Raw genomic sequence first — 14,420 nt, 5'->3', positions numbered from 1 at the left:
TAGAGTATGGGGGGGGGGGGCGGGGGGGGCGGGGAATTCATCATTTAGGGAAGAAAGTTATACTTCAAACTAGCTTTGGGAGCCACGGACTACAAATCAACCAGAAAGATCAAGGCTTATATTTTATTTTGTTTTTGTGAAGCCATAAAGGTAACCAAGTGCCTGGTGAAGTTTAGTTCCAACAGATGTTAAATAATGTTCTAGATTGCAATAACAGAATGAAGCACCTCATTCTATTGTATCTCATTTAGTACTACAAAATAAAAGGTTAGTTTTCTATGCACTTAGTGGAATCAGACCAATATTTGGAGAATTATGAGGGTTCAATTTACATATACTCTCAGTTGACTAATATAATTTCACTGAACTATTTCAAAATATATGCTACTGAGCCAAACAGGGAATTTAAAAAGAGAAAAAATCTTACTAAAACTGGAAATGTGACTTCCAGATTGAGTGGCTTGTTTTCAAGCTACACATGAACACACAGTGCATGCATCACCTCTGTCAGTAGACAATTTTAAAGGGCAAAGGAGTACTTTTCTGAGCTTGTCTAGAGGCATATGATTTTCAAGACCACTGACCTAAACTCCTTTTATCATGAAATGTCCAGGGTACCTTTGTTCTTCTCTCCTGCATGAGGTTGCTCCACTTTCACCCCCATATGTGGGGGGGAAAACAAGAAAACTGTTTAGGAGGTGAAAAATTCTACTCCCATCCTCCCTCCCCAGACTTAGACATACAACTTTCTTTCATGTGTATGAACTTGTTTTCTACCCCCCAGTATAACTTTTTCTCTAGCAACAGAAGTCATCTGGTTATGCACAAGCAAATGCATCCAGCTGACTCATCTTCACTCACCGGGAGAGTGGGCAGGCATCGTCCTATTCCTCGGCACCCTTGCCACCACTGCAAGACCCGCCGGGCTCTGGGCCCCCAGCCTTTCTCCATATTTGAGCTGTTTCTAGTTGGAGGTTGCCTTCTATTCTGGCTGGCCTTATATTTGGAACAATATGGTACAATCACTCAGAAAAATACTGTTTCCCAAGTCTCAAGAAAGCAGATAGAACATGAAGCTTAATGAGATGAACCACAATGACCACAATGGCAAGCTGTAACATGCACCTGTAGCTAGGGAAAAAATAAAAATAAAAACAATCTAAAGTCCTATATATTAGACCTAATCCTGATTTAAGTTTCTGGTAAACATATAACTACATTATCAATTCTATCAAAAAGTAGATGATAAAGTCAAAATTACAGAAAAAACTTGAAGCTACTTAAACAACTTTATTTTATGGGTTTTACCAGCATAAAATAATAATATGTTTTACCTGGCTATTATATAGAAATAAACTACATAACTTCAGAACTTAACAAAAGTTATTTGAAATACAATTGGCAGCACTATGCTCTTTTGTTAAGAAGTGCAATTTGGGTATACATATTCAATAGTACTCAGAAAATTGAAACTGCACCAAATTTTTAACAAAATTTTTGCATATTGAAGAGTATGTAATCAGCTAAGAGGTCATCACTGCAGTAAAATAAATATTTTACATAGAAAATCTACATAATTATCAAACTTTCTATTAATAAGTTAACTAAAATTTTTTGTATTTATTAGAACTAGAGACATCACATAATTGAAATGAAAAGAAAAGGTCCTTAATTTTAGCTTTTCCATCACCAAACTATAGAATCCTATTAAAATGATCAGAAACAAAATGAACTTATTGGAACATGATTTCCTCTCCTGCCAACTTTCACTAAGACCTATAACTAAGAATATTATGTCCCATAGAATAAGAAAATAATTTTAATAATTTAAATTATTAAAAATAAAATCCACAAAATGGTCCCAAAATTCTTGTGCCTAAATGTTGAGGTTGACTTTAGAAGACTGAAAATAAGGACATAAAATTTTAGTTCTCATCAATTCATTTTTTTTTTTTTGAAGTTAGTGCTCTATATCTGAATAGTACTGGTCCAATTTTCACTCTTCTCTAACTTTTGGAGGTTGAAGAAAGAAAATGCACAACGGTCTTGTCTTAAGTGAAGTAAGAAAGAGAAGAAATAATGACCAGTAGTTGGTACTCACAAAACTCTTTTCTCAACCTATTAAATTGGCACCAGTTACCTATCAAATAAGTCACACATACTCTATTTCTCACATATAACAGAGGCAATTATATATTTGCACTTGGGTCATAATGTTAATTTCATCATAGCAACATTAATTTGAACATTGCTCTTTTGATAATTATTCCATGTGTAGCATCTTATTTGTTTCCATCATCAAAAGAATTATCTCCAAAAATTTATAATATGGTTCACAGCTTAATACTCACCTCCCACCCCAATCTGCATAGTTCTATTTCTCAGATGATCATTAATGAGTAATGCAAATTTTATAGTTATTTTTACAAATAAGGAGATCTACTATCTGAATTTGATTATTTCCATAACATGCACCTCTCAGATCTTATCCTTTTTGGATTTAACAACTGAGTAAAACATATAGGAATTCTACTTTCATTCTTTCTTAATGTATAGCAAGGCTAAATCCCAATGCCTCTCCATTGTAACAAAGCTTATCATCATACCCATGAAATCTAAGGTAGGATCTATGCCCACTTGGAAGCCAGCTGGCAAGAGCACCATTTAGCTACTATGTCGAGAATTCACAATCATTTCCAACTTTCAGAAAGTAGATATTACATAAAACAATAGCTATACTTTAAGTATTGTAAAATGTTCCTTTAAAACATATTAAATATGTATTTCATAGTATTATTAATCTTATAATGGGGACAATAAACAGGGTCCAGATCTTTGTGGAAGAATAAACTGACGATACAACCATTTTAAAGGAAAAAGTACTCTTTTAGAACCAGGATTAATTAACTTTCTTCCCATGTCGGCACATTTTTTTTTTAATGTAGGTATATAGAAAAATGTGTTCTGGGCTAGCCATCATCTTTGACTTTCAAATAAACTACATCAAAATGGTATTTATAGACTAATGAAGGCTTGATGTTTCACCAGGCCTACAATTGCCAATCATGGTGTTTTCTGAAGACAGATTCATAAAACATAAGAAGCCTTCAGTAATTCAGTCATTAAACTTGTTTCTGGCAACTTTGGGGCTCAAAATGGAACTCAGATTCCGGTCACTAATTGGAAGAACAATTCCAAACAGTGTTAAGACTGTCACTTCCTATTTTCTGAAGAATTCTGTTTTGCTTAGTTTTGTTTTCTGTAGTTTTCTAAACTTCCAAGCTTGTGAAAAACAATTCCTGAATGACCTTAACACTCCCATTGTGTGGGAAGTAAATTGTAGATTACTTACTCTGTGGTAAGTACTCAAAGAAATCATAAAAGAATATGAAGAATTATGAATCACTGAGTCTTTTAAGTTTCACTATAACTCTACTATAGTCAATAGTTTTATTCCTTGAAAACTCTGGAAACTTCTATAGAGGTAATAGTGTAGAGTTTTTCAGAAAATGAAAATTTGTGAGGAGGAGGGAAAAGTGAAAATCAAGTACTGAAAGGAAGAAAAAGAGGGAAATCCAAACTGTACTTCTGACTCACCAGGCATCTCAGCAAACTTCAGACACACATAAATGTTCCTCTTGAACAATGAATAGAAAAAGTCCCCAAGAACTATTTGTTGGAAACCTCAGTAATAAAGAAAGTATAAAGTGACCTATGTTTTAAGCTAAGAAGAAGAAGAAGTCAGCCTGACTTGAAGACTTTTACCTTGCTGACTTTGAAAGGCATAAAGATGGGCAAATGAAATCACATATGGGCATTTGCATGGGTTTAGCATGAGTCAGAGCCTTTAGTCCTCACGACTTTCGGGATCAGATTCTGGTTAGTTCTTCAAACTTCAACAGGGTATAAAATTATCTGTACTTAAACATGAAATCAATATGAAGTTTTCAACAACATCTGCAACATTTTCTCTTCAAACTATGACCATTCTAATAACAAAGAGTTCTCATCTATTTATTTAAAGATGCACAAGGTTCTCTAAGGCACTATAGTTTATCTTTCCCTTATTGCTCACAATGAGTTATATATGGAAATGAAGGAAACAAAAACCAATTTTGCAAAAAAAAGACCATTTAACTTTTTTACAGTCATGTTTCTTTTCTCAAATTTGCATGAATTAAGTGTTACTGTTCCTCATAGAAATAATAAAAAACACTAAGAAATGTCTAATATTACATGTTATCTAAAATACATGAATCACAAAATGATGATCACTCAGAATTTGATGTGTGATCTCTGCAATAGGGAAAATTACCTAAAAAATAAAGCTGCTAGAGAAATCCTTTAAAATGTTTTCATTAGTAATGAACTCAAGGAAATTTTTTAATTCAATGAAAATTCTTCTTAAAAAAAAGTTTTGTTTGCACACCAGAAAAATAGAAAACAAATATACTGGGTTTCTTATTGAACATATACATATACATATATGTACATATGTATGTGTATATATAAAAATATATATGCACTATATAAATATTTCCAATTGACTAAAAATCACATTCAATAGAGTAATATTGTAGTGTTACATAAAATAGTTTCTCACTTTGATATAAATCAGATGTAATGCACTTATAACAAATTTGAGAGCCCAGCCCTCTCATTCACTATAGAAGGCCAACTATGGAAGCCTGAAGATTGATCAGCTAAAGTGGTTTTCTGTTACTTAAAGATGCTTAATTTTTTATAACTCCTGAACTTGGTTAAACTATCATACAATGCTTAATACCTCATCAGTGTGTATGCCTAGTTTCAGGGGGAGGATAAATTCAGTTTTCAATTATTACAGGGCAAGGCAGATGCTTTGCTTAATCTAATCAGGGAAATAATATTTTGTTCAGTCTGGCCAATCTTCATTCTCACATATTGTAAAACTGTCCTAGCATATAAATAGAAGCTCTGATTGGAAGAGACTTTAAAGGTCACCTTGGCAAACCCTTTCCAAGAGATTCTTGTGCATAGGCTTAGAAATGCTAAGATCCTCTTGCCTTACTCTAATGATAATATTTAGTTGGTTATATCCAAAGAAAAGTGCATTTTTCACTTAAATTAACTAAAGAATCTATTCAATGCTGATTTAAAATAATAAGTAATTCCCTGGATGTATAGTCATTCATTTATTCACTTAATAAACATTAACTTAGTAACTATCAGAGGTGATATTGCATGCAATGGCATATAGATACCTATTCCAACAAATTGTTGTTGAAAGAGAAACACAGTGAGTTCCAATCGTAGACTCCAGGATTGCAGTGCCTGAGTTTAAATTCTTGATCTGACACTTATGAGCTGCATGACTTTGGACAAGCTATATGACCTTTCCATGCCTTAGTTTCCTCATCTATAAAGTGTAAATAATAATGGTAAAATGGTACAGTCACTCTATGGGTTTGGAAATTTACATGGAAAGAGCTCTTAAAACAGTGTCTGGCCCACGTAAGTGCTCTATCAGCATTTGCTGTCCTTATCATGAATGTTTTTGCTTTGCTTGTCAACATATTTTATAACTTGTCAATTTATGTCCACATGTTTATTATTGAGAGTGTCAGTTCTCAACAGGGGTGGGGGTGATTTGGCCCCCAAGAGAAAACATTTGGCAAAAATGCCTGCAGACATTTTTACTTGTCAAAACTATGCAGTTTCTACTGGCATTTACTGGGTAGAGGCCAAGGATGTTGCCAAATATCTTTAAATGCACAGGACAGTCCCCTCACAAAGAAAGGATTATCTAGCCCAAAATGTCACTATAGCTGAGGTTGAGAAACCCTGATTTAGAGAAAGAGAACTATGTTGGGAGATTGCAAAGGAAAAATTTCTGGTGACAGCTCTACAGCAGATTTTGCATATGAGGACATGTTGCCCACAGGATTTGGAGCTTGAAAGGATTTAGAAGGAAACTCCTTAAGCTTCAGCCCTCAAGTGGTCTAAGTATAAAGGCGGCCACGTTTCCACCCCCAAATAAGAAATTATTCTAACAAAAGAAACAGAATTGAAAATACCCATATCATCCTACTGTAACAACACTAGCAGAAAGAGGATACGCTGTGGGCAGCCACAGGGCAGTGGTCCAAAGGAAAGAGTTCTTGAGATAGAGACATACAGTATGCTACAGTACCCAGAAAATCGTGACACCAATCTCACATAGAGAATACAATCGGCAGAAGGGGCTCTGTGGAAATTATGGAAGATCATAAAGCTTCCTTAACAATTTGCTGGGCAAAGATTCTGCACTTAACTTGAAGCAGTCACATTAGGAAAGAATAAAATTGCCAGCAAATAGAAGTGGGGGCCTTGACACATGAAACATCTCAGTGTCAATGACAGCATTATCAGACAATCGTGAAAGATTAAATAGATAAAAAGATAAAAGAGAGATTAAATTATAAAAGATAAAAGAAATAAGAAGGAGAAATCTGGACCGGGAGGCGACTACTCTCTCCATCACACGTGGTGAAGGGTTGTAGCCTAAGTACAGACTCCTCGGCGGGCAGAGGACTTCTTGAGGGTGTGTTTTTGATATAACAGCTCTCAATCACTAAGCTCCTACCATGTTAGGACTACCCTAAGTGCTGTCCATTAAAAGATTACTAAAATTGGCTAATCTGAGCTCCTAAAATGCTAGGTGAACATCCAAAATATAGAAATAACTCAAACATCTCAATAGCAAGGAAACAACCCAATTGAAAAATGAGTAAAGGACCTGAATAGACATTTCTTTAAAAGAAGACACAAAATAGCAAAGGGATATATGCAAAATTCTGAAAATTCTCTAATCAAGAGAAAATGCAAATTAAAACCACAATGAGGTATCACCACATGCCTTTTAAAACGACTATTATCAAAAAGACAAAAGATATCTTGGCAAGAATATGGAGAGAGGGGAACCCTTGCACACTGCTAGTGGGAATGTAAATAAGTATAGCTATTATGGAAAACAGTATGAAGGTTCTTCAAAAAATTACAAGTAGGACTACTATATGATTCAACAACCCCACTACTGGGTATACATTAAAATTAAACAAAATCAGTGTGTCAAAGAGATATCTGCACTCCCATGTTAAGTGCAGCATTAGTCATAACAGCCAAGATACGAAAACAACCTAAGTGTCTGTGAATGGATGAATAAAGAAAATGTGCTATCTATATATGACAGAATACTTATTCAGCCTAAAAAACGAAGGAAATCCTGTCACTTGTCACAACATGGATGAACCTGGAGGACATTACACTAAATGAAAAACATCGGGCACAGAAAGATAAATATTGCATGATTGCACTCATATACAAAATCTAACAAAGTTGATTTCTACTTAGAGAAAGGTGGTTACCAGGAGTTGGGAAGATTGGGAAGGAGAAGGAAATATCAAAGGATACAACATTTCAGTTAGACAGGAGGAATAATTTCAAGTGATCTACTGTACAGCATGGTGACTATAGTTAATAATATATTGCATTCTTGAAAAATGCTAAGAAAGTGGATGTAAAGTGTTCTCACCCAAAAATAACTATGTGAAGTGATGTAGACATTAATTAGCTGTATTAAGTCATTCCACAATGTGTATATACTTTAAAACATCATGTTGTACACAGTAAAGACATAATTTTATCTATCAATGTAAAAAAAGGTTTTTTAAAGATACTAACTGTGGGCCTGGTAATGTTTTCAGTAATTTATACCCCAGAGTGATTTTTCTTTCTTTGGGTCCCAGAAGTCTCCTTCTAGTCTATGCACTCATTCTTTAGCTCCTGGGTTGCAGCGAGATCCATATGATCCTAGGGAGGGTCAGGTTGGTTGGAATGGCTCAGCAGCCTTCAAAGGAATTGGATTATAAGCATGTAAATATTAATAACTAATACAGATGAACTACTACACACCAGATTAACATCAGCTCTGTGCTCATTTGACCTTTTCCACTCTAGGTACATAACTGTGGCTGCAATCATTACATAAAATGTGTGTCTATCCTAAAAAACAAATGAAAGTAATATTAATTCACACACCCCTCATTTATTATGCCAAATAATGGCTGAGAATGATGTCTTTGGAGTCACAGTGGATGTGGTAAGCAGCTTCAATTCAGAGAACCTAAAGTCTTAGGTTGCTGACATGTTCAGGAAAAGAAAATTAGTTCTATCTTCCTGTAGTTGAAGGATGTGAGCACAGGATGTGAGGCCCAGAGTAGCAAGAGCTGAGTATGACATGACATGCAGGAGTCGCATGGGAAATCTCCCATGCCGTAAGAAGGATTTGAAATTTATTCTATGTGGAGCCACAGATGTAACAGGAACTGATTGGTGGTGGACAGATTGATCTGGTAATAGTGTGGAGAATGATTTGGGAGGGGCCAGACTAGCTGAGAGGAAGTTCCAATTAGGAGATCAACAAAATATTTGAAGGGAAAAAATATTGCTTATTGCCTACACTGAAAAATAGCAGAAGAAATTAAAAGGACAATATTGATGGATTAGAGGGCAAGACCCTATGAGCTTTAATGTCTATCTGAATGTAGGTAGCGAGGTTGAAGGAGTTATCCAGGATGACTATCAGCTTTCTGGTTAGGTACTAAATGGCCATGCTATTAACCAGGATAGAAAATACTGGGGGAAGTAACAGATCTAACTCCTTCATCAGATTTTTAAAATCAAGATCAAAGAGGTGATTAATAATGCAAAGCCCTGAAGCACTCTTTGTCACAAATACCCTCCAAAAGGTTTTCTTCTGACATGTGAAATAAGAGAGTTTGCAAAACATTTAAATTTTAAATGATTTTAACTTCATGCAGTGCTCACTGTATCACTAATGAAAATATCTCTGCAAACAATAAAATGTTATTGGAAGGAAAAGAAAGTAATTTTGAAATACCTGTTCCTCCAGGTGAAACTTACAGATACAGAAATATAGTTCCCAGAAAAAATAAAATGAAATAAAAGTAATTACAGAAGGTTAGTAGGATGCCTTTTACAAAATTACAAAGGGCAAACTCCAGGAAGAAAAGAATTAATATCTTTTTAAAGGGCTAAGACAGCCAACACCTAGTGTCTCTGCAGCCAGAGTGACAGCAGACAAAGAATAACAATGAAGGCCTGGTTGAAAAAAAGAAAAAAGAGGCTGTTAAACAATACCTAGGAAACATAGGCAACCGCTTCTAGGCAATGAGTCTATGTGCTTAATACTTGACTTTTATTAACTATAGAACTCCCAGTGAGAAACACTGAAATTCCTACAGAAAAAGACTGATACTTCTAAATTGCTTTTCAATCAGGCTGGTATTAAAGAGTTAACGGTTATGGCATTGCTGTTGAGAACGTATCTGAATACTTTCAGGTTTAGGGCTTATTTTTTAAAAGGGAGAAAAGGAAAGCACAAGTAGGACAGAGAGTGTAAGGGCATGGAACTGAATTGTCAGTATGGATGCAATGGCAAATAAGTAATGCTAATTAATGTTGCATCTGACTTGCAGACCAGAGCCAATTAATAATTGTGTTAAACACCTCAGCATGCTATCAGGGCCCAGTGGAACACATGCACAGAGCTAGAGCCCCAGGAACTAAACAGTGACTTAAAATAAATCTTTGCTGGGTTGACTAAGAAATATTCCACTGTGAGGTAGTGTTTGCTGCCCTAGCTTTGGCAAAAAGAAGGGTCTTAAGTTCTTCGATCAGTCTTCTAGTATGTGAAGCTCCCATGCAAAATAGGAAGGTCAAGACAAGAAAGATGTTAATAGAGAAGCAAGAAGAGTCAGTTTCTTACAAGCACAGCTACCTCTCTAGGATACATACAATAATACAAACAAGCACAACTACCCATTAGGCTGTAGGTCCACCCATGCCACCTGCTGAAAGATCTATCATGGAGCATTAGCAATGATCTTATGCTTAAATGTTTACAAAAATGAGAGTAGCCAAAATGAATCTGGGCAGCGTGGCTTCTGCATACTTGGTAGTAGTAAAATCTCTGGCAGGAAAAAATGAAATCCACCATCAGCGAGACCATCATCAAAGCACAAAAGGAAGCATCATGGAAGCATGAGCTCTTATTGTCACAAACCAGTTCTTACTAGGAAGGAAGAAAATAAAGAGATTTTAAATATATGTTTATCTGTGACCTACCTTCTTACAAAAAAAAATTACGATGGAAAACAAGATTTTTTTATTCAAACTATATATACACTCATTTAACTGAATCATATTCAAAAGGATAAGTCTAGGGCACACAGAGTTAAAACAAAATATAAAACATCTTTGCAGAGTCAGTCCATTGAAGTAAGTTCCTAAATCATCTGTAACCCTGGGAGACTAAAAAAGCTAAATAGGACTGGGAGCGGTGGCTCACACCTGTAATCCCAAAGTAAGCACTTTGGGAGGCCCAGGGGACAGATCACCTGAAGTCAGGAGTTCGAGACCAGCCTGGATAACATGGCAAAACCTAGTCTCCACTAAAAAAATACACAAATTAGCCGGGTGTGGTGGCACAGGCCTGTAATCCCAGCTACTTGGGAGGCTGAGGAAGGAGAATCACTTGAACCTGGGTTGCGGAGGTTGCAGTGAGCTGAGATCACACCACTGCACTCCAGCCTGGGTGGCAGAGTGAGACTTCATCTTAAAAGAAAAAAAAAAAAAAAAAAAAAAAAAGCTAATTGGGTCTCTCTTTGCAGTTCACATTTGGCTCCTCTCTTTAAATCTTGGAGTGTCCAGGATACAGCCCACAAACCTCTTCTCTTTTTTTCCTCAACATTCATTGACAAGAATGGGAATTCAGTCTCATAGTTTATATATATATATAATATATATATATTTCGTTCTTCCCAATTCTTTATCTCCAGCTCTGATAGCTCACATCCAACTCTATGTGACATCTCCTTCTTGATGTACAACACCTCAAATTGACTATGTCCAAAATAGAACTTGATTCCCCTGTACCTCCTAACCTGTTCCTCCCAGTCTTGCCTATCTCAGTAAACAGCACCACCAATCATATGATTGCTGAGATCAAAATCCAAGGAGTCATCCTCAATTCTTCCCAGGGTTGACACTCGTACCATCCCTGGGTTGCCATTCACTGCATAGTCTCTGTGAATTGTTCCTTCTGGGGCTGTCAGTACCCAACCTGTGAAGCTACATGCAGTCCCTTTCCTTTACAGTCCACATCCCATCTGTCATTAAGCACTCTTAGCTCTACTTAAAAACACGCTGTGAATCTAACCCCTCCTCACCATCTCTGCCCTATCACTGAGTTCAAGCCACTGTCAGCTCTCTTAGACTACCAAGCTAGCTCCCTAATGAGTGTACCAATGTCCCCTCTCCCTGTCTCTACCTTCTTTAGTCTGGTCTTTACCCAACATGGAGAGTGATCCTTCAAAAATGTGAATTGATGATATCACATCCCTGCCCAAATCCTCCAATTTAGCCTTCCATCAACTCACATCCAAATCCACATGCTTGAGCTTGGTCAACAGGGCACACAGGGTCTTCCTGTTTCTCCAACTTCATCTCCTTTTATTCTCCATTTTACCCACTCTGTTCCAGTCACATTGGCCTTGTTCCTGTTTCTGAACCTGTGTCTAGCTGATTCCTAATTAAGGCTTCTATCCTTGCAGTTCCCACTTCCAGAAATATTATTTTCCATGCCATACTTCCTTTACTCAAGTCTCCTCAGATGAAAGGCCTTTCCTAAATATCCTCCTACTCTAGTCACTCTCTTATTCTATGCCCTGCTTTTGTTTTCTTCACAGTGATTACCTCTTTTGGGTAATGTATTATATATTTATGGTTTTAAAGATAATAATCCAGCTACTAAAATATAAGCTGCATGAGACAGAGGCCTTAACTCTCTTATTCAAGACTGTATTCTCAAACAGTATCTGTATATAAGAGATGCTCAAAAAAGACACAAGGGGTGAAAGATTAAACGAATGGCCAATGCAAGCCATCAGCCTTCCATGACCTACAGAAATTCTACTCCCTATTTTTAAGGGATGTTTTGCTTGTGCTAAGAAAAGCAGTGGAAGCCCACTAATTATCTACCACTGAATAAATATTCCTGTACCAAACCAACAATAAATGTTAACCTTTCTCATTCCAAATAGTGAGGTCACTGCTTCTGTTTAGCCTATAAGAGATTCTGGGGATAATAGAGAGCAGAAGTAACTGGAATAAAAAATGGTTTCATCTCATCTCTCCATACAAACTTTGACCACAACTATTGTCACAAACTAAGGCTTCTTGCTTAACACAGTCTATTTTTTTCTAAAGTCTCTGGGTGATAGGAAGAAAATGGCCAAAATTTTGAGGGCATTACTCAGGTAAAGGTAACCCTCAACACATACAGTCAAAACTTTCTGAAAAGTTAACAGAAAAGTTCTGAAGAGTGACACTGTAAAGTGTTAGGAAAGGCAAAATTTTAAAAGAAACTTAAAAACTAGAATTTTTGCAATAGTATTATCCTGAAAAACAATCTGGTTAACCAGTAGTAAGTTCCCCAAGGCTGGTTAGAGATGTCTTTAAAAAAAAAATGAAAAGCATTTTTGGTAACTCAAGAGAGAAATAACCCAGAGACTAATGAGCTCCATAAACCACTCACTGCCTGACCCTCAGCAAGTCACTTGTCCTCAACGCTAAAATGGAGAGGCCTATCAATTAGCTTCACATGGTAGCTGTGAAGGGAGACTAATAAGTTTGATTGCAAAGCATTCTGAAAACATTAAGTGCTACAGAGAGGCTTGAAAATTGCTAGGTTGACATCAGTCACTGACCAAGCATTGTGAATGTATTTGGTTAATCTTTTTTTAAAAAAGTTTATTTTATATTTAATTGACCAATAGTAATTACATGTATTTATAGCATACAATGTGAACATCAAACTGGCTAATCTTTTTAAGCTCTCTTCCACCATTTGGCTCTTCTGATGTCAATCGGTCCTGGGGAAAAGGACAAGTAAGTGAGGATTCTTCTCACTTTCCACTAAGTCTTGTCCTGACCCACAGAAAACATGGTGAAGATGTGAACTAGCCTTTGTTCTCCTCTGTCCTTTCGAAAGCACCTTGCAGATTCCCAATGAAGAGATGCTGCAGAAACAGCCAACCAAAACACCTTCACCTTTCCTTTACAAGAACACATGTATAATGACTAAAACCCACATATATGACAAAGATCATGTGAAAGGAGAATATTAATATGAAGAAACTGAAAAATGCAGAATTCACTTACTTCCTACTTTTTTCTGCAAGTTTCTCCTTTTTTCATGAAGTACCTTCACTTAAGAGAAAAGGGAGATTGACTTCTGACTCCTCCTTAGCCAGAAATGGTTTTCTTCATCCATCGAAAAACACAGATTTAGCATTTCACTTGTCTGTGAAGGTGTATATAGAAATTCATGTTCTTTCCAAGCTGCTGCCTATGTGGTATCTATTTCAAAGATAAGCCTGTACCATGTTAGTTTCTTACCAATCTCTCTAAGATAGGGAAGAGATCGCCAGGACACAAAAGTAATATAATCAATCACTCACTAAAGGGTACCTACAATCACCATAGACATATGTTTCAGAAAAGTACAAATTTCCTATTCGACGATATCACAAAAATTGTCCCTTCTATATGGGAGGATCTTCCCTTTTCAAGTCAAATGCAAGCATCCTGGTCTCCAAAAAGTTCTCAGCCTAAAGCTAAGAGATTAATTAGAAAAAAATACCTTGCCTCTTGCTCAACTAACACTAGTTAAATCACAGCACACTTCAAATCCCAGTACTGGTAACTCAGAGCAGGTTTTGGGATGACAGGACAAAGAATTTGAACTAATGCAAAAATAAGTAGCAAATACTAGGAAGAGCATTTGTATAAAGTCTTTATGTACAAAAGAAAACATACTCAGGCCTGTAATCCCAGCACTTTGGGAGGCCGAGGCGGGTGGATCGCCTGAGGTCAGGAGTTCAAGACCAGCCCGGCCAACACAATGAAACCCCAACTCTACCAAAAAACAAAAACAAAAAAATACAAAAAATACAAAAAATTAGTCGGGCATGGTGGCAGATGCCTGTAATCCCAGCTACTTGGGAGACTGAGGCAGAAGAATCGCTTGAATCTGGGAGATGGAGGTTGCAGTGAGCCAAGATCGCGCCATTGCACTCCAGCCTGGGTAACAAGAGTGAAACTCCATCTCAAAAAAAAAAAAGAAAGAAAGAAAAAAAGACAGTCATATAAGAGATAACCCAGAGACATGGATGAATAAATTATTTTAGTATCAAGCAGGGATCAGCAAACTACTGCCAGAGTTAAATCCAGGCCACTGCCTATTTCGTATATAAAGTTTTGTCCTAATACAGCCACACCTGTTCATATACATGTTCTCTGTGGCTGTTTCCCGCTCT

The 14,420-nt window shown here is 36.5% G+C and overlaps 1 protein-coding gene across 2 annotated transcripts in view; it reads right to left on the bottom strand.

Annotated features, from left to right (window-relative positions):
• CCDC85A (coiled-coil domain containing 85A) overlaps nt 1-14,420 on the bottom strand; it is a 212,292-nt gene that overhangs the window by 17,395 nt on the left and 180,477 nt on the right. The window contains exon 4 of one of the 2 annotated variants that reach the window (XM_017874645.1): nt 862-996. The exons of the other annotated variant lie outside the window; for it this stretch is intronic. Coding sequence (XP_017730134.1) covers nt 862-996 — 135 coding nt within the window. The remainder of the gene's footprint in view (nt 1-861; nt 997-14,420) is intronic. 2 annotated transcript variants of the gene reach the window in all.

The sequence above is a fragment of the Rhinopithecus bieti genome, unplaced genomic scaffold (assembly GCF_001698545.2).
Source record: "Rhinopithecus bieti isolate Rb0 unplaced genomic scaffold, ASM169854v2 scaffold_7414, whole genome shotgun sequence".
Lineage (NCBI taxonomy): Eukaryota > Metazoa > Chordata > Mammalia > Primates > Cercopithecidae > Rhinopithecus > Rhinopithecus bieti.
This window is presented reverse-complemented; position numbering and strand designations above follow the sequence as displayed.